This window comes from Camelus ferus, chromosome 12 (assembly GCF_009834535.1).
Source record: "Camelus ferus isolate YT-003-E chromosome 12, BCGSAC_Cfer_1.0, whole genome shotgun sequence".
Taxonomy (NCBI): domain Eukaryota; kingdom Metazoa; phylum Chordata; class Mammalia; order Artiodactyla; family Camelidae; genus Camelus; species Camelus ferus.
The window spans coordinates 22,849,426-22,868,891 of record NC_045707.1 but is presented as its reverse complement, the minus strand read 5'-3'; the positions used below and the strand labels follow the sequence as shown (position 1 = coordinate 22,868,891).

The window sequence follows — 19,466 nt, the reverse complement described above, 5'->3', positions numbered from 1 at the left end:
CCCCCAGGGAGAAACCCAGTCTTTCGAAGGACAGATGACAAGGTTCTCTTCTTGCCTTTTCAGCTTGCTTTAAGATAAAGGAAAGAATTTAAGATTCTGTAACCGTTGTCTGATTTTGCTGCTTTTTGATGGGGGAGACACTTGAAGCTGGTAACAATGTTGTGGTTTGTAGTAGCTCTGAAAGTTCTCCCTTGGGAAAGGAGAGTGATCCTCTCTGGTATTGAATAGAGCTTTATATTTTCCTTCTTTCTGAAGAGAGTCTCCTGAGTTAACTCTGTGGAGTGCTCAAGCTGAAAATGTGAGCAAACTTCTGTAGGGAACAAGGGAGGGCAAATAAAGCGACAAGGGGACTCATACTACATTGCTTTAGAACTGAATCATGGTGAATCTCAACATAATTATGCTGAGTAAACTGATAATGTATGATGTAAAATTCTAGAAAATAAAGACTAATCTGTAGTGACAGCAGATCAGTGGTTGGCTAGGGCTGGTAGAGAAGAGGCGGGAGGGCTTACCAAGGCGCAGGAGGAAACTTTTGGAGGTCACGAACGTTCTGTCTTGATTGTGGTGATGTTTCCCAGGTGTATGCATGCTTCATAATTCATTAAACTGTACATTTTAAATGTATGCAGTCTATATCTATTTTACCTCAGTAAAGCTTTTTGTGAAAAAAATTAATTAGTGAAATTAATCTAGGGGCAGCATTTGTCAAAAGATGCCTCTACTGAGCTCCAGGGAACCTGTTGCAGACGTCACTGTGAGGGGCAAGTCCTGCAGATGGGTGAGTATGGACGCACTCCTTCTGTAATGCATCTGATGTTTCTTCAGGAGTCCATAGAGGCTGCTGCGTTCTATGAAGAAGATGTCTAGCAGTAACACTACTCAAGAGACGCTGGAAATAATGAAAGAATCAGAAAAAAAACTGGTGGAAGAATCTGTAAACAAAAACAAGTTTATATCTAAGGCTCCAAGCAAGGAAGAAACTGAGAAAGAGAGTGAAGATACCAGTTTGCGTCAGGAGACACAGGTAAGGATTAAAAGTGCATGATACGCACACTCTTTCTGCCCGAGTAGAAATGTCACTACAGGGGGCATTGGGCATCTCTGGGAAGTCAGTCACGTACACAAACGTGTGATTCTCCCTAAAAACCCAACTTCAGCTCTCAGGAAATATCTCCTTCCCTTTCTGTCAGAGTCCACATGATGTCTAAAGAAAACAGAATGAACTCCCTAATCCATTTGGATCTGAGTTACACTGGTTCTTGCTACATTTTGATATCTTTTTAACTATCAAAAAATAAACTGTATACAAAGACATATTCAAACAGTGGCAGCTAGAGAACAAAATATTTCAGAGCGTTGTCTGATTTTAATTCATCCTTTTATGTAGTTGCTGTCTTAATATTGATTGTATATGGCTTATGCAATAAACTCTTAAAACTAGATTTGCCTTGCTTTATACACAGTGTTAAATTCTTATCCTGGTTGTGTTAAAGCAGTCAGCATTTTCTGGGTCAGAAATAGTCTCTGAACTTGCCACTTGGTAAATGTAAGTAAGAAGAATTTTACTCGTTGGTTGCCATGTTGTTTTCCATCCAAATTCGTACTGCAGCGCAGGTAGGATGGCAGTAGAGGGCCAGCCCAGCTTCTTGCAGGGCTCTTCTCTGATGCCCAGCCAGCCTGGATCTGAGCCTCCTCTCGCCTACCTGTTCCAGTTTTCTTCCCTGTGGTCACTACTAGTTTCCTGTTTCCCAAGCCCAAATTATATGAATCCTTTTCTTCCTGCCCAGGGGTGAGACTGATCTTTATTATAATACACCTAGGAGATAGACTGCTAATTGTAGTTAAGTTAGTTTAAAGAGTAGTAGCAGTAACATTTTGGAGGGTCTGGAAACTTGAGGCATGATTCTTTTTGACAGTTCAATTCACCTAGGCCTTGTCGTCCTTAACGATTAAGACAGCAGCAACATAAAGGGATAAAGTAAAATCAGACAACTCCCTGGAATATTTTGTTCTCTAGCTGCCTGCTTTTCTGCTGTTTCCCTCTTACCGTCAGCCAGATCTCTGTCCTGGCTGCTTTTCTTCGTTATCTTTTGCATGTGAGTTGTCATTCCACACCACCCCGCCACACCCATCCTTCCAGAGTTTGTGGAGACAGTCTGCCACTGTTCCAGCTGTACTTCTGGCCTCCACTATACCCAGCAATGCATTTTAAATCCTCAGGACAGATACGTGTTGAATGTTTAATTCTGTGCTGTCATGTTATATGGAAGATGATAATTAAATGAACTTTGGGGTCCAAGTTACTCTATTCTCAGGAGACTATTTTAAGTGGTGTTCTGAACTCCTGTTGCATATACTTCTTGAAGATAGGCAGAAAAGAAAGGATGACTATAGGTTTTATATGCCTTATGGATACTCACTTGGTTTAAGAATATCTTCACCTGGATATACAAAAAGGTTGTGTGGGAGGCTGGGAGGGGAGCCAGCCTCCCCTCTGACTCCTTTTGCTGCTGCCAGAGCAGGTGGAGCTGCTGCTGCCATCTACTGGAGCTCCTGCTGCTTCTTCAAAGTCTCCATTCTTTTTGGCCACCGTTCAGAAGCTCTCTCCCTTCTACAAATGTGCGCCTTCAATAGCACTAAAAGTTCTACTCTTTCTCCTACCTTCCCCAACTCACACCTTGGAAGTCTCCCCAGGAATCTTTCTGACGCTGTCAGGGGAGTGCCTGTTAGGAACTAGAGCTAGAAAGGTTGAGGAAAAGGGAATTCGATTACTATACTGTGTGATATATATTCTTGGAATCAGCAGTTGTAACTCAGACCATCTTTTGCATGGAAACAGTGCTGTAAAAGACAGGTTCTGAGATTTAGTTCAGAATGGGCAAACCCTGACAACACATACTGAACTTAGATGTGTCCTTTAAATAACCAGCTGGGTATGGCCTCCTGGCTAGCCTTTCTGCCTTTATACTTGTAATCCCTTCTGATTCACCTACCATACTGCTTTAGAAAGATGGTTATGAAATAAAGATCTGACTGTGTTAATTCTCTTCAAACTTTTTGTGTATCTCATTGCCTTAGGCTAAGAACCCAGATTTGTCAGCATGGCATATTATAACCTAGTCCCTTGCCTGCCATCCATCTACCTCTGGCATCCTGTGCTTCAGCATTAACTGATTCCCTGGTCCCTGTTATAAATAGGTCCCTGTTATAAAATGTTTGGGGAAAGCATGCTTTTGTACGTACTTTCTCTGCCTAGAATGCCCTCCTTGGTATTCTTTCCCTGACCTCCTCCAACCCCCAAAGCCCCCCTGCCAACGTTTGTCTAGTACCTATTTATCCTTCAAAACTCAATCCAGATGTGTCTTTCTCCAGGGAGCCTTCCTTGACAACCTTACATTGCAGTCTATATTGTGTAGCTCTTTGATTAATGTCTGTCTCCTTCACAGAATGATAAGCTCAGGATTAGGTCAGTTCAGGCTCACCACTGTATGTCTTTGGCCTTGTAGGCACCCAGTATTTGTGATCACATAAGTTTGTGAACTTCTAGGTCTGAGTTAGACACTTGAGTTACTGTAGCACTCCATGAGTACCTCTGTAGTGCACTAAATGTACTATGTTGTAATTGTCTATTTGTCTGGCTTCTCCAACAGGATTATGAGTTCCTTTTTGACAAGGTTTGTGTCTTTTATCTCTGTGTCCTCCAGTAGTTAGCATGGTGCCTAATACATACTAGGCTTTCAATATGTGTTTGACTATTAAATGAAAACTATGCATTCTGGGAAATAAGCAGACATACGTTGCTTATAGGGTTATAAATTGGTATAACTTTTTGAAGTGTAATTTGGCAATATTTTATAAAATTTTAAATTGGACTCCAGATATACCATATTTATAGATATATTCAATATATCTGATGTATTCAATGTCATTGAAGCATTGTTTATACTAACAAAAGATCAGAAACACCCTAAATGGTACAGCGTAAGGGACTGGTAAAATAAGTTATGGTGTGGCCACACGATGCAATATTACGCAGCTGTTAAGAAAAACAGTAGCTCTTCTGAAGAATGATATTTGTGGGAAAAAACTTTAAAAGCAAACTTCAGAGCAATGTTTGCAATATACTTCTATTTGGTTTTTTTAAAAAAATGTGTGTTCACATGTACTATAAGCTTATAGATGCTTAAAAGATCTCTGGAAAGATTACGAGAAATCCAATACTAGTTGATCCTTAGGAGAGATGCAGGTAGCTGGGGGGCAGTTGTGAAAGGACACTTACTACTCTATATACTATCCTTGTAACTCTTGAAAGTTTGTGTCTTTTGTGTGTTATTACTTATTTGAAAAAATGGTGACAAATACTGCTTCATATTCCTGAACTATGACTCTTCCCTTACTGCAACTGATCTTGCCACTGACCAGATCCACCAGTGTCTTACTCTTTCATCCATCTTTGCAGTTCTCAGTTTTGCATTGTAGCAGTGTTGTTTGGTAATTAATGAAGAGAGCAAAGGAAAGAGAAATCCTCACCTACCCAGGACCATGCTAGTTCTCTGCCTCTGTCTTGTTTCCTTTCCTCCACCCACCAGCCTCAGTTTTCTCCACACCCCAGTGGCAGTGAGTTCTATTGCAAACATCTTAGAAGCCCTAAGTGCCACACATAGCCCTACCCAACCTCTTCCCCAAAGCCCCCAAAATGACTTCTCAGCTATTCAGAAATCTTAACATTAATTAGTCATTCTTCCCCTCATCCCACCTCAGCCTCTCATTCATCTTCCTCAGCTTCTACCCTACTGCTTACCCACTGTCCTTCCCTTTGCTCTGGAGGTCTTGTCCATATCCTTCATGCTCCCTTCTTTTTATCCTGTCCTATCTTATATCCCTGACCCAGACAGGCTGTAAAAGCCACCACCAGAAGCTTAGAACTGGAAGAATTCTCATATTCAGGAGGTAGGCAGTTGGCAAGAAGAGCCTTCATTCCATTTTGCAGCCATGGGGTCAGGTCTTCTGAGTATCTTAAGTTAGTACTCTGAATGCATTGTTCTATAAAGATGTTATTTTAAGCGATGGTTAGAGGCCATATTTCATATCCATTATGAGCTAAAGGGGCTCCTTTGAGCAAGCTTGGGGGAAAAAATCACTCTGTCATGCTATAGTAGTGTTATTTCCAGAAGCATCCTAATCAGGAGAGGATTTGTGGCTTATCCAAAAGTAATTTTTATTAATCTGTGAAATAAGCCAACCAGTCAGTATCCTCCTATTCTTTATTTTCATGGTGAGTGATGATTTGTCTGTAGATGGTCTGTGGTCCGTTCCACATTACAGTTGCTAGAGTAGTAGCACAGGGGACAACCATAACAAATGGATCTTATCGTAGTTTGGCTGTTGTAATGGTTTTACAGTTTGTGCTTTTTCTCTTTAAACTTGTATTGCTTTTAACTTAAGTGTTGATTTCTCCCACCTTTAATATTGTCTAATCCCCTTCTGACAGAGGCGGACATCCAACCACGGTCATGCCAGGAAAAGAGCCAAGGTGAGAGCCCTTTCTCTAGCTTATTTTCTAGTATTACTAGTAGTACACTACACAAGTGGACTTATCCCTGATAATCTAGTTTATTTGGATTATGTATAGACAAAGTTTTTTGCCTGCATTTTGTACCCTAATTGTGACCATGCATACATACACACAAACACGAATGCACATGCACACATTTCCTTTTGGAAGGTCAGGCTTTATTCTTCTCCATTATCTTTAGTTCAGTCATTATTTCTGATACCTGAAAGGATACCCAGCCAGAGCCTTCCACAAGCAAAGCCTGAGCACACTGGTGCTAATTCCACTATAATGCCAATTTCTCTACTCACCTCTAGCTCTCTTATTTTTACCCCTAACATTTTTTCTTGCTATGCAAATTTTCTTTAAGATAAATTCTGCCCCATTAGTAGAAGTGATTCAACATTTTTGGATGCCCTAAAAATACAGGCTTTGTTTTGTTTTGGTTTGGTTCACTTTTTAGGTTGGGGCAGGGAGGAAGATGTTGTTTTTAATCATTATATGATAAAAGTAGCACATCACAGAGCATTTTAAGGAGTGTTATCAGGGTGTTATAGGTGTCAGTGTGTGATATCTTTTTAATTTTAATTGGGGAACAGTAAAATATTAAACTGGTCTTGCATTAGGAAGAATTGTCACCAGAAATAACAATAAACGATGTTCACCCCTTTCCCTCAGCAAAACTAGTGGCAGAATTTGGGATTGTCCCAGCCAGTGTGTAGCTTGGGGTTGAAGAAGACCGTGATGTATATGAAAAATCGGCTCTGTGGCTTGCCGGATATAGCCTAGTCCACAGTGATGGGCTTGGCATTAAAGTTTAAAACAGAGGGTGTTCTCTGCTACTTCACTTCCTCCAAACTTTTCAAAATAAGTAGGACAGTTATTACCTCCATTTTATAGATGAGGAAACTTGGGCTTATAGAGTTTGAGTGAGTTTGACAGAGGACATTCAGTAAGGGGCAGAACTAGGCTTGAAGTCAGTTCTTCAGATTTGCAAGTTCTTTTCACTAGACTGCACTACCTAGAACACTCATGTCATATTTTGTGCTTTTGTATTCACTGTAAACTGTGATTTTATTCTAAGAACTTTCAGTTAATGTTTATAGGTACATTTTTAATGAATCATTATTGGAGCTCCCTAGGAGAGCAGTGATTTGTAAAGTGGTTTTCGGATCTTTTTGGGATTCTCCAGCCAATAGAAGTAAACCAAGTGGATTATTTTCACATTAAATCCCAAATGTTAGAAAGGTTTCTTTATTTTTATTTTTTTCTTAGACAGTTCTTTCTGTACCCTTGCCACCTCAGGTTTATAGTCATTTAGCGTTTATTGTCTACTCTATGCTAGGCACTATTTATGATACATACGTTTACATACTTATAAATCTAATTCTCACAAAACCCTATAAGCATTTTTATCCCATTTTTGTTGAGAAAAAAAGAGTCCCAGAGAGGTCAGGTAATTTGCTCAGGGTCTCATAACTCATAAGCACAAAACCCAGAGTTGAAGCTAGGATTTCTGGCTCTTAAATCCAGTCTTTCTACTAGGCTCTGCTGCTGTGTGTTCTCAATAAACTTCTAAGTCTGGAGCACTGAGCTAGAGTGAGAGGAGAGCTAAGCAAATTGGTTTTCCTGTCGTCTGTCCAAAGTAGCCCTTTTGTTTTCATGTATCTGCTGTTGTAAGCTGGAGAATTATCTTTCAAGTGAATCAGGAACTGATGAATAAGCCGTGTTTGGGGTGGGGAAAAACCCCGATTTAATGGAAGCAGCAACTATCAGAGCCAAAGAGGATGCCCTTCATTCAGCCGAAACCTTTCTGGATGTCCACCAAGGGAATGTGTATGCGTATTTTTTTCAGTCTAATTCTAAGCTGAAGTTGGTGCGCAGCCTTGCAGTGTGTGAGGAGTCCTCTGCACCATTTACTGATGGACCACTAGAAGTCCAGGTAGGTCCTGTATAAGACTAACTTTTTGAGTTTGGCAGTTTGCTAAACTGTGGTACAGCATCAACACTGGGCTTGGAAATCGGGTAGAAGGAGCTTCAAAGCAAGCTGATGCAGTAAAGCAGGGCACGGTAAAGCAGGGCACGGGGGAGAGCATGAAGCATAGGTCTTCACACCTGGGCCACCCAGGATGATGCAGACAAGGAGATTCCAGGGCTGGATCTTGTTTTCCCACCCATACCCTTTCCCTCTGGTGGTTAGAACCATTTCCATTGCAATTTTTACACCAGGAACAGCTGGCATAACTTGAGTTCTCTATACATAGGCTGTGATTATTGGCAGAAAAGGCTTGGGCTCAACCCTTTTGGTAGAACAAAAGCTAAAACAATTTAATTAACAAAATACTCTCTTCTGTAAGAGAATGCTGCCATCCCAAGATTTGCCTTCTTTGAGATTTCAAGGAAGCTGCAGGAGAGTTAACTATTTTCTCCTTTGATTATATTTCTCTTTCCCCATGTCCAAGGATATAATTCAATTGCACATCAGCTGCCCCTCTGACAAAGAGGAAGAAAAGTCCACAAAGGATGTCTCTGAAAAGGAAGACAAGGATAAAAACAAAGAAAAGGTCCCAAGGAAGATGCTGTCTAGAGGTGAAGACTTTCCCCTTTCTCATCTGTCCTGGGGCCTGGCTCTGCAGTTCCCTTTCCTTCCATCTTGAAGCCTGGTACCCACTGGCCTTATTGACCCAACAGTTCATAGTGTCCTGATGACTTCATGGCTGTTTGGGGAGGTGCCTAACTAAGTTACTTTCTTTGCTGCTTTATCCAGCCCTGCCTTAAGGGCTCACAGAGAGCTACTTGATAAACATTGGGCTACCCACAGGGACATCATAGTCAATTTTGATTTTATTTTTGCTCTGGAATAAACAGTGATGGATCATCACTGGTAGCAGATTCTTCTCTAGCTACCATTTGTATTTTGGTTTGGGGATGCTTGGAGTCTTTTTATTTTAATAATGTAGATTTGCATATAATTATTAAGTTCTCTTTGCTTTTAAACTCTTGGGCAGGTAGCAAAAAGACATGGTCCATAAAAAAGATAATTAAGAGTAAAAAGGCAACCTTAGGATTAAAATTTTATACATAAATATAAATAATCAACATTTGAGTGTATTTGCTGAGATTCTGGAAAATTCAGCTCTGTCTGTTCTTACCTAGAATTTGTTTTCCTTAACTAGAGTAAAAACCTTTGTTTTGGTCAGGACATTCAGTAAATACTTATTGATGGCAAGGTGGCTTTTCAGTGTAATATGAATGTAACACCGTGACCCAGATTCCACTTTCTGTCATTGTCATGGGGAATTTTGAGGGACTGGCAAATCAGAGTCATTCTGATTTTTAAGCTAAAACTTCTGAAGTTTGAGTCTTCTTTCCTGTTCTCATCTCTCCTCATCAGGTTGTGGGCTTCTGCTTGGGGTTAGATATCATGCAGGGCAGTTTCACTTATTTTAAATTTATTTCATTGTGGTGGTTCTAGACTCCAGCCAAGAATATACGGACTCCACTGGAATAGACCTACATGAATTTCTTGTAAATACACTGAAAAAGAACCCAAGGTAATAATACGATTTGATGGAAGGGGGAAAGGGACCAGGACCAGCAGAGTACCCAAGAGGCCAAGTAGCTTCTCAGAATTTCTTCATTATTAGAATCTAGAATGCCCCCCCCCATTTCTCTCCAAAGTAGTTATATATTCTGTGAGGGATTCAGAATACCCTCATATTGAGCTTTTAGAAGAGTTGAGAAAAATTCTGTGGAAGAAGAATGCAGACAAAGAAATAAGAAGGCTTGGGAATACAATTAAAAAGCCAGAAAAAATAATTGATTTGTGTATAAGGTAAATCATAATTGTTTAGAAATTCTATAAATAACCAGGTGGAATATAGAATAATGATTAGATTTGTGAGTATAAAGTATATGTTTATATGAATATGACTGCCAACAGAAGTAGGTTCCTAATAAGGAAAACAATGTACATGATTAGGAGGCTCTGCAAAAAGTATACTTGATTTTTTTTCTTGTTTCCCTTTTTTTGAAATTGTAGTATAGTCAATTTACAATTTGTGTCAATTTTTCGTGTACAGCATAATGTTTCAGTCATACATATACATATGTATATTAGTTTTCATATTCTTTTTCATTATAGGTTACTACAAGATATTAAATATAGTTCCCTGTGCTATACAGAAGAAATTTGTTCTTTATCTGTTTTACATATAGTAGTTAGTATCTGCAAAGCTCGAACTCCCAATTTATCCTTTCCCACCCGATTTTTTTTCTTTTGTAAAGTAACATAAGACAGGGCAGTGAGGCTCAGCAGCCTTTGCATTTTTGATCCACTCGGGGTTTGGATCTCTCTCTTCCTTCAGCTTCTGTAGTGAGCAGGTTGTTTTCAATCTTTGCTTTCAATGTCTATGGGAGGGCTGCCTTTTGTTTTCTTGTGTTTTAATCTTTTTTTTAAACAGGGACAGAATGATGCTGCTAAAATTAGAACAGGAGATTCTGGAATTTATTAATGACAACAAGTAAGTTACTTGAATGAAACACACATTTAGAGGTGGGGGAGGGGCACTGGAAAGAAATTTAGGAGCAATTTTAGGATATCCCTCTTTTATCTTTCCCTTAAAGTCTGAATTTTGAAGTAGTAACTCACTGGGAACCAAAAAGAGCTGGGGAGAAGTAATCAGAGTGGATTAAAAAGTATATGTGTTGAAACTAAATGAGGTTTTTAAAGTATTGTTTAGACTTGAGTTGAAAAGAATTTATGTTTTCAACAGCTAGCCCTTGTCCCATATTTCATTATTCTTAAGTTTCTCCCCTTTATCTTTGTAGAATATCATACAGGTGGGTGAGACCTAGGGCTTAAGGAGTAGTCTTAATGAGGATAATGGGTTAGAGGGATCTACAAAATACTGTAGATAAAGCTGAGAGAACCATTCTGGTTACCACTGAGTAAACATCTATCTTCCTTATAATATGTCTGTTTCTCCTAAGGAATTACCCACTTTAGATGCTTATGAGAAAAATTACAATTGGCTGTTACTGCTGTTATTTGTACTTATTTCACTTTTTTCTCCTGGGTCTCCTTTCAGCAACCAGTTCAAGAAGTTCCCACAGATGACCTCATATCACCGGATGCTATTACACCGGGTGGCTGCCTATTTCGGGATGGACCACAATGTTGATCAAACTGGAAAAGCTGTCATCATCAACAAAACCAGTAACACAAGAATGTAAGGGAGGAAAACACAGACTGAAAAGACTTTCCTGGGATGGCCTCGGGTGGAAAAGGAAGGTGTAGGATCAAGATTTCTTCTTCTGGAGAGGGGACAGTGTGTGTCTGTTGTTGGGGAGTGCTGTTATATTATCAGTTCCTACTTTTTGTGAGGCCTTGGAGATAGATTCCAGAGGCACTGATGTTTTGTGAAGGTTGGCCCCAGCCGCTCTTCACTGTTAGTGAGAAGACAGGAATAACTTTGAAGGAAGATAAGTAATAGATGTATAAAGAACAATCCCTGAGGATTTCATTAAAACTTTTATGTGACTTTTTGGACATCTGACTTCAGGAATCCCCTGGGCGGGAGTTGTGGAATTTAAGAGAGCTGGCCTAGGAGGTCTGCTTCCTAAAAGATGAGCCTTTCTTCTCTTCCTTCCACATTTCTCTCCCAATTCCAGCCCTGAACAGAGATTCTCAGAACATATAAAGGATGAGAAGAATACAGAATTTCAGCAGAGATTCATTCTCAAGAGAGATGATGCCAGTATGGACCGAGATGATAACCAGGTGAAGAATGGAGAGGGGTGGGCCTATAGAGCGAGACTGCAGTAAGAGAAACTGGGAGGGGAGGAAGGATTTTTGTGGGATGGAGAAAACTCAAAATATCTTAGTATGGAAAAATATACTGAGCTATACTGAGTTGGCTTTGGCTTAATGTTGAGGACTAATTATACTTGTTGAGCTGAATGCCACCCTCGTAGCCCCAGAGAGACATGGTGCTGAGGTTTGCTGGGATTTCTTATTTGTCCTGGAACTCACTAGTTCTGCCACTGATTTCTAACTCCACTTCATCTGGGGACAAAGCAAGGTCCCTCCCTGCTTCAGCCTTGATTCAGCTGATGGCTTCATTCTTTTTTTCTTTAATAGTTAGAGATTTCTTTGGGAACCACCAAAAGCTACTTTATCCCACTTCCACTCTTCTGTCTCAGGGCTAGCCTTGAACTGGTAAAATTGTTATCTAATTTACCCACTTGTAAAGGTGTTTCTGATCCCTTTCTGCATTACCTTTTCTTTTCCCAACTTCTTCCACCAAGGTGAGTGAGTTAATTTAGCTTTTGATGCTGGGAGCATTAAGCAGTATCCCCTTTTTGATCCACTCCTATGGGAATAAGAAGTAAAAAGTCTGCCCCATTCTTTCATTTATGGGCCTGGCTTTTGCCCTGACTTCTAGTTCACCCTTCAGATAGTAAGTGATTGTTTTGGGGGTCAGTTTTCCTAGCCACGTATGGGGTTAAGATCTAGCTTGCTTCTGCTTGGCCTCCAAAGGAGGTTAAGTAGAGAACCAGGAATAAGTTTAAAGAACATGGCTGGGTAAAGTCAATAATTAGTCTTGCTTATTAATGATAACTGTAATAATATCTTACCTCCAGAGTCAAAATTCGTTTTCTTTGGATATTGTAAGGTATTGAGACCAGGGCTTTTCCTGCTTGCTACTTTATCTGAGGGAGTCCTGTTGAGAAAAGTGCCATTATCTATTGTGGACAAACACGCTGGGTCTGACTGAAAACAATGAAACACAAAAAGACAAATAAAATTTAAAAAACAAGAAAGAGCCTTTCCATCCTGATGCCCTTCTCTCCATTTTCCCAAAACCCCTTTTCTGTGGATCCAGAATTATTCAGGCCTAGAGGCACATTGGGGTGGAATGGAGTCTCTCCCTACTGTGAGCTTTTCGTCTCTCAACTTCGGGCTTGACCATAGGATAGGCTCTGTTCACTTTCTGACTGTGATATTAATAATAAACACAGTAATTGCTGTTTTATTGAGTGTTTTTCCCTGAACTGGACTCTGTTCTAAACACGTTATATGCATTACCTCTTTTTTTTTTTTTTTTTTTTGTATTATATCTTTTGATCCTCTCTGCAACCCAGTCTAGATGGGGTTATCAGCCCCACTTTAAATATAAGAAAACTGAGCTAGAAGACGTTAAGTTACTTGCCTGAAGTGACAGGACTCAGAGGTAGCAGAGCTGATGTTCTGCCTGACCTCAAGCCAGTTAGGCTCTTTCTATTCTGCCACTGGTTTACCAGTCCTAGGGGCTAAGGACAATATTGCACCTTGAGGTCCTGTGTCTTCTTGGAATGGGATTTGTAAAAGGACATTTAGAAGAATTCAGGTACTTCAGGCTAGTGAGAACTACATCTAGTCAATAGTTGATACTCCTGAAGCTATACTTACCTTTGGAGATTGGTGGAGGTCAGGAAGATCAGCCTAGAGCAGCAGTCTCCTTGGTTGCTTCTTCTGAAACATTCAAAGCCTCGGGATTGAAGGTCAGAATCTTCAATAATCTGATGATATACATTTGATGACTTATCTCCCTCAGAGAGCCTTGCCTTCAAGAGCAGTATGGAAAAGCACACTCTGTAACCCCCTTACACAGGAGAGTGCTCACAGCTCACAAGCTGAGAGAGGAAAGATAGTGATGGAGAGCTGAGTGGTAGGCTGTCCAGAGGTGTGGGCTGCCCAGCCATCCCCTCTAGTCCCCTCATTACAGTTCTCAGAGTGTGTAAGGTTCTCTATCCTCCATTTCCTTCTGACCCCTTTCTATCGCTCTGTCTCTCCCCTCTCTCCACTGCACCTTATTTATCTGTCCCTTTATTTGTCCATCCTTATTCCTGTTCTATCCTCCTTTTCTTTCTCTTTCCTTTGTGTTGCTCTGTTCTCTTTCTTCTCTATTTCTGTAAGTTCTCTTTCTTTCCCTCCCTCCAGTAGCTGTAGTTAAGATGAGGAAAAAATGCTTAAGCTCTAAGTTTAGCTTCACCCTTGGGATTTCATTTCCAAGGCCCTCTTTGCTGAGCTGTGTGTGACCTGGGTCTACAGGCAATGGTATCAGTGACTAAAAAAGGGATAATGTCAGGTACTGGTTCTGTAACAACTCTTCCCTACGTTCAGCTCTGCTAAGTATGTAGTTTCTTCTCCCTCTATAGCTTCCTCCTATCCCTTGCTTTCCCTCCAAAGCAATGTTGTTTATTCCCTGGGCTATTCTCTCGATCCTTACAGAGTGGAGGGTACCCGATTACATGCGGAAGCAACCCAATCCTTATACACAGTTGTTCTTGATACTCGGGGCGGGGAGTGGGGAGATGGAGAGGCCCCAGCCATCCAGAAAATCTGATCTCCCAAACTGCATGGTCAGATGTACCCAGTGAAACCTGTCCAACACTGGAAATTTTATTTCTTTTTTTTTCCATTTTTTTGATGGCAACTATAAACTCTCCCGGTTTCTCTTCCTTGCTGGTGTGCAGTGAGCTTGCAGTACGAGGAGAACTTAACTAGCTTAATTCTGCTCATCGATCTAGATCAGAGTTCCATTGCAGGATGGAAGGAGGAGCAAGTCAATAGAAGAGAGAGAGGAGGAATATCAAAGGGTCCGAGAGAGAATATTTGCCCGAGAGGTAAGTGTAGCTTCTGAGAGTTGTCAGCCCATAGCTTTTAGCTCTTAATCTCTGGAACTGTGAATGGAATGAACCCTCCATAAATGTTTTGTTGTTTTTTTCTTTTTTTGTTTTTAACCAACATCAGCCAGCCCCAGATTTGATCTCTAAAATTAAATGTGGCTTATTAGGAAGCTGCAGATTTTTATTTGTATTATTTTTTATTTTAATTACATATGGCATACAAAGAGAACAAATGGAGTGGCTGAATTTGGTTAATATGATTAGACTGAAAATAGAAATGGTTTTGGCAGGGCTTATGGAAGGGCCCTGAATCTTGCCTGTCAAACCCTCCTCCCACTTACTCTCTTTCCCCTCCATTCTCCGATTTAGGCATCTTTGCTTCTAAGTGGAAGACTTCATGTCCACACAGCCTGCACATTCCTCTTGTTTGGCCAGGCTCACTTTTAGGCTGTGTTGGTGATTGTCAGAGCACAGATGTGGCATCCATTCTCTGAGTTCCATATTCCACATGCACACTCACTATTCCCTACTGTCTGCAACTGAACAGAAAGTCTCTTTCTTCCTATATTTCTTACCTTGCTTCTTAGGATAGGACTGGCTCCGTGGGCTGAGAGGCAGGCGGACTCTTTCCTTAAGGATTGTGGGCCAGAGCAGATGTGCTTGGTGCCCCTGTGTCTGATGGCCTTTGCCCACCAGACTGAACAGAACTGTAAGGAGATACTCAGGAAGGCAAGAGAGAAACAAATCTCCAGAAAATGTGTGATCCAGATAGCAGCACAATCTTACAGTCAATTGAGCAAACAGAGGAGGAAGAGCCAGTCTCCCTTTGTTTTCAAAAGATGGCCAGTTCTAGCCAGTATACTTAGATGGACACCACTCTCCTCCCATTTCCCCACTCTCCCCTCCCTCAGCAAGGCAAAAAAATATGTGTCTTGTCATCATCACTTAGCTCAGAAAAACATTGTCTCTGATTTCTAGAAAACTGAACTCCTGTGCACTTGTTCCATTGTCTCAGGAGACCTAAGTGTTCCAAGATCCTCACTGTGGACAGACACACAACAAACCTCTGGCAAGTCCAAGGAGAAGGGATCTGCTTACCTTATGTGGTCTTCCACTCTGCGTCAGAAAATCCTCCACATTATCCAGCCATAGCCCAAAGAGGGTTTTCTACTTTTATCTGCAAACCAATTTGGTGGAAGGAGAGGAGAGAGATCATTTGTATGTGGCTGTGGCCTGTGATGACCCTAAATTGTGGACAGAGCAGGATGGTGTACGTTAATAGCAAACGTTTATATAGTGCCTATTATCTTTCAGACTCTGATTTAGCTCTTTGCATACATTAATTTATTTCATCCTCACACTAGGCCTATGAGGTAGATTATACTTCCCTCATTTTGTAAATGAGAAACTGAGGCATAGAGAGGTTAAGTAACCTAAGATCACACCACTAGTTAGTGAAAGAGCTGGTGTTTGAATTCAGGCTGTCTGGGTCCAGAGCCCAGCTCTTAACCCCTGAGGTAAACCCGTCTCAATAGCTTGCTCTGCTCTGCATTCTTTAGGCTAATAAGTTCCAACGACATCATAGCGTAGCTATCTGTGATGTGCTCCTCTGCCTCACTGACACGTGGAAAATGGCTGTCCCGCTGTGCCAGCCGTTAGCAAAGCCATTCTGAAGCGCAAGCAACTTTTAATAGGGTATTTGGGCTTATTATGAGCAACACTGGAATATATATCTACAGTCATAAAAAAAGTCATGTAAGTTAGCTCTTTTCTCCTTTTTTCACTGATCCCTAGTCTCTCAAGCCTCTACTAATATATGTATTCTTTGTTAAATCCTATAGATTTATCACTTTCATTTCAGCGCTTCCCAACCCTCACTGTGGTAGAAGCATCAGAAATCTCATAAGGTCTAGACAAGGAAAAATGACCAAAGCCCATCATACACCAAAGATTCCCGTGAGGAGAAGAAGGAACGTGGCCAGTCAAAGGGAGCTGGTTAAGGGTGGAGTTGTAGGTTGGGGTGGAGGGGGAAAGATGCAGTCCCAAAAGAAAGGGAAGTGGCAAGAAGGGTGTTTGGATGGAAATGCTGCTGCTGCAGCCTTCTCTGCAGCCTGAGCTATGTACTGGGAGAGCTGCCCCCATAGGCTCTGCTCCGCATGGAGCCCCCTATGCTCAGCAGCTGGACATTCTTGGTACCTTTTTCTAAGGCTTGGGAGCCCACCGTAATGCTCACTTCACTCAGCTCAGTGGCTTTGTCGGAAAATGATCCTCAAAAGGAATGTTTTAGGCTTTTATTTTCTCATTTTTTCTAGGCTCTGAAAAATACCTTCTTTCCCAGTTTCTTACTCTCCTTGGGTCTCAGGTCAGAATGTCTTTCATTTTGGCCCACGTAGAAGACAGAAATTGGATAGTGATTAAGGATGATTTCCAAAAAAACTAAATTTCTTTCTCTTATCTCCTTTTTACCTTCCTTTGAACACACTCTTCAGGACCAAGCACACCAATTATTATGCTCAGCTTACCTCTAGAGAGAATAAATTTAGAGCTAAAAAGGAAATAATAGTTAGGTTAATACTTTCCTCCTTCTCTCTCCCATACCCTACCTTTATCAACCACTCTTGTTAAACACTCTGTGGGAAGGCTAAAACTGCTGAATGCTCTTTTCCATTAAAGGTGAGAAGTCAGGTTGGGTGTGTGGGTGTGGGTCATCCTGTCCCTGCTCCCTCTCTCCCTGTTGGGGGGTGAGCTTGGTTTGAAGACCTTGGGTATTCATAGCATCATGGACACCCTTTTTGGTTATGCCATGCTGTTTTCTTATAAGTTATTTTCCGTTTTCTCCCCCTCACCTAGACTGGCCAGAACGGATATCTAAATGACATCAGGTTAGTACCACTTAGCATGTTCCCTGCTTCTCATTGAGCTTTGTCAGTGAGGTTAATATAATCCTGTAATGACACTTTTCTTTGATGTTAACCAACAGACTCTCCAAAGAAGCCTTTTCTTCTAGCTCTCACAAGAGAAGGCAGATTTTTAGGTACCTCTGTATGATCTATATCTCTCCTTGTTTTTTTGTTTGTTTTGTTTTGTTTTGTTTTTTTAATTTTGTTTTGCTGTAATCTTTTCAGCAGAGTGAGTTTGCTCTATGCATGGCTGCTTGTGGAATAATTCAGTTTGTGGTTTTTGCAACATTGGATATTTTTACCCATTAAAAAAAAATGGCTCCTGCTCAGTGACTTTATTTTTATTGTTGCTGATTTCATTTTAAGTCCTGGATAGGTGGTGAAGGGGGACCAAATAGGTATGTCTGGGATAGGTACTGCTTTATCCCAGAAGTTTGCGGAAATTGGGCCTTTTTGGAGGATTTCGACATATAGGTATATTAAGGTAAAAGAATGGATGTCTTTTAGCTACCTTTTCTGAGTCTATGGAAAGATGTGAAGAGCTTATCCCTGACTTAGAGAATGTTTTTTATCCTTCCTTATTCCTTAAGAAAGAATGGTACATATACACATACAAAAGAATATGAACAACAACAACAACAAAATACATGGACACCTCTGTGTTGTTTACTCTTTGGACAATGTAATGTCTAAGATGATCTCAGATAGGACTTGTCTGCCTGGAATGGGCTTAGAGCGTGTCCTTTATATGTCCTTTATGATTGTCCATTGCTTCCTCCTCATGTTGGTGAAAGCTGTTTCTCCAGTGCCTAATGTTCTCCATTTTCCACAAAGCGGTCATGAGAATCTCCCTTTCATTTCAGTGTCTCAGTCCCACCCCAGACAATTTACACAAGGTGGTGAGAGAAGCACTTCAGAATCATACCCTGGCACCAATTCCTTTTAAGTATATTCTTACCATTTTACCAACAGAAAAACTATACAGTACAAAAAACCTGAATATTTAATACTAGGGTTCAGCTGTCACCCTTTCCAAAGGACTTCTCTCTTTTTCAGTCCTAAGCTTGATGGGAACTAATACATATTAGTTAGGGCTCTCATTCCCAGTACTTTAGTTGTCCCTTCCCTATTGTCCTTTCTAAAGCTACTCAAACCATGTGAAAATTGGGATAGCAAGACTTCCCCTTCTTGGGATAAAGAATTTATCTCCCTTTCCACATCTCTGAACTCTTTTTCCTAGACCAGTCTGCCCTGTGGTTCATCTGAACACCCCAGGCAGAGAGGGCTCTGCATTTGTTGGTGGTGGTCAAGATAGATAAAGTCCCCCTTTGAAAAAAAATCCTGCTCCATAAATCATCCTAGAATGCCTGTGATAAACAGAAGCTTTAAACTGCTTCCTGTGTGTGACTTAATGCACAGTGCTTTATGGTTGCCAAAGTATACCGTATCTAATTGAGTTTTCTCAATGTCGTGATTTCATAAGCTGGTTTACATGTAAGAAAATAAAAGCAAGTTTGTATGACTGTCAGTAGCAAAACTGGGACTGTTTGTCCAGTGTTTTTTTCACTGCACCACACCAGCCCTCCGTAGACATCACCCCTTCCTCTCTGAGTAGGATTCCGTTCAGAGCCTGACTGATTCACTGCTAGAGTGATGCCCTTATTAATGCCGTGAAGCATCAAACTACATCAAAAGCTACAGGTAATAGTGTGAAGGACCTAGTGAGCAGGTGCAGCCCTCTCCTATCCAGACCTCCTTTTAAGCTGCTGCTTTCCATACTGAGTTTTGACTAACGATCTAGCTCACCTAAAATGCAGTTACATGGACTTTTAACGGGGTAACTTCTTCCTCTGTTTGGGTACTAGTCCAGAACTCCAGTGATTAGAAGCTGATCTTTTCTAACTGCTTTAAACCTTTCTTCCCAGGTGTGTGAAACAAGTACTAATACCCAGATTCCGTCATCCATGTTGGCAGTAACTGTGGCAACTTCCCAGTTCTTTGGAAGATTCCACCCCACTGATAAATAAGCCACACTGTGGCTCACTGGCACTTATTGCTGCCTCTCCCACAGCCCTCTCTACCCACTCTCCAGACCCAATAAAATGGACGTTTCACCAGCACTAAGTTTACTTGTATAAGCTAAGTCAGCTCTGATTTCACAGGACTAGGAAGTATGGATGTTGCCTGTCCTTCACCCCCGTCTCTCCAGCACACACACAGTCCAATCTATTGCTCAGAATTACATCTGGTAACTTTCCCCAATTACTGTATATTTTTAGTGAAGTACAAAGACATGAATAGAGAATAGGTTTAGTTGTAGAGAGGGAAAACTGATC

The 19,466-nt window shown here is 40.9% G+C and overlaps 1 protein-coding gene across 17 annotated transcripts in view; it reads left to right on the top strand.

The window, feature by feature from the left end:
• Positions 1-19,466, top strand: part of R3HDM2 (R3H domain containing 2) — a 125,653-nt gene that overhangs the window by 82,316 nt on the left and 23,871 nt on the right. For 6 of the 17 annotated variants that reach the window (XM_032493158.1, XM_032493163.1, XM_032493156.1 and 3 more), the window contains 11 exons: positions 829-1,027; positions 5,495-5,536; positions 7,413-7,499; positions 8,020-8,146; positions 9,033-9,111; positions 10,021-10,080; positions 10,648-10,788; positions 11,231-11,339; positions 14,132-14,227; positions 17,081-17,112; positions 17,211-17,264. In XM_032493158.1, coding sequence (XP_032349049.1) covers positions 854-1,027; positions 5,495-5,536; positions 7,413-7,499; positions 8,020-8,146; positions 9,033-9,111; positions 10,021-10,080; positions 10,648-10,788; positions 11,231-11,339; positions 14,132-14,227; positions 17,081-17,112; positions 17,211-17,264 — 1,001 coding nt within the window. In that variant the 5' untranslated portion in view covers positions 829-853. The remainder of the gene's footprint in view (positions 1-828; positions 1,028-5,494; positions 5,537-7,412; positions 7,500-8,019; positions 8,147-9,032; positions 9,112-10,020; positions 10,081-10,647; positions 10,789-11,230; positions 11,340-14,131; positions 14,228-17,080; positions 17,113-17,210; positions 17,265-19,466) is intronic. The other 11 variants (XM_032493162.1, XM_032493172.1, XM_032493166.1 and 8 more) reach the window with 4 other exon arrangements.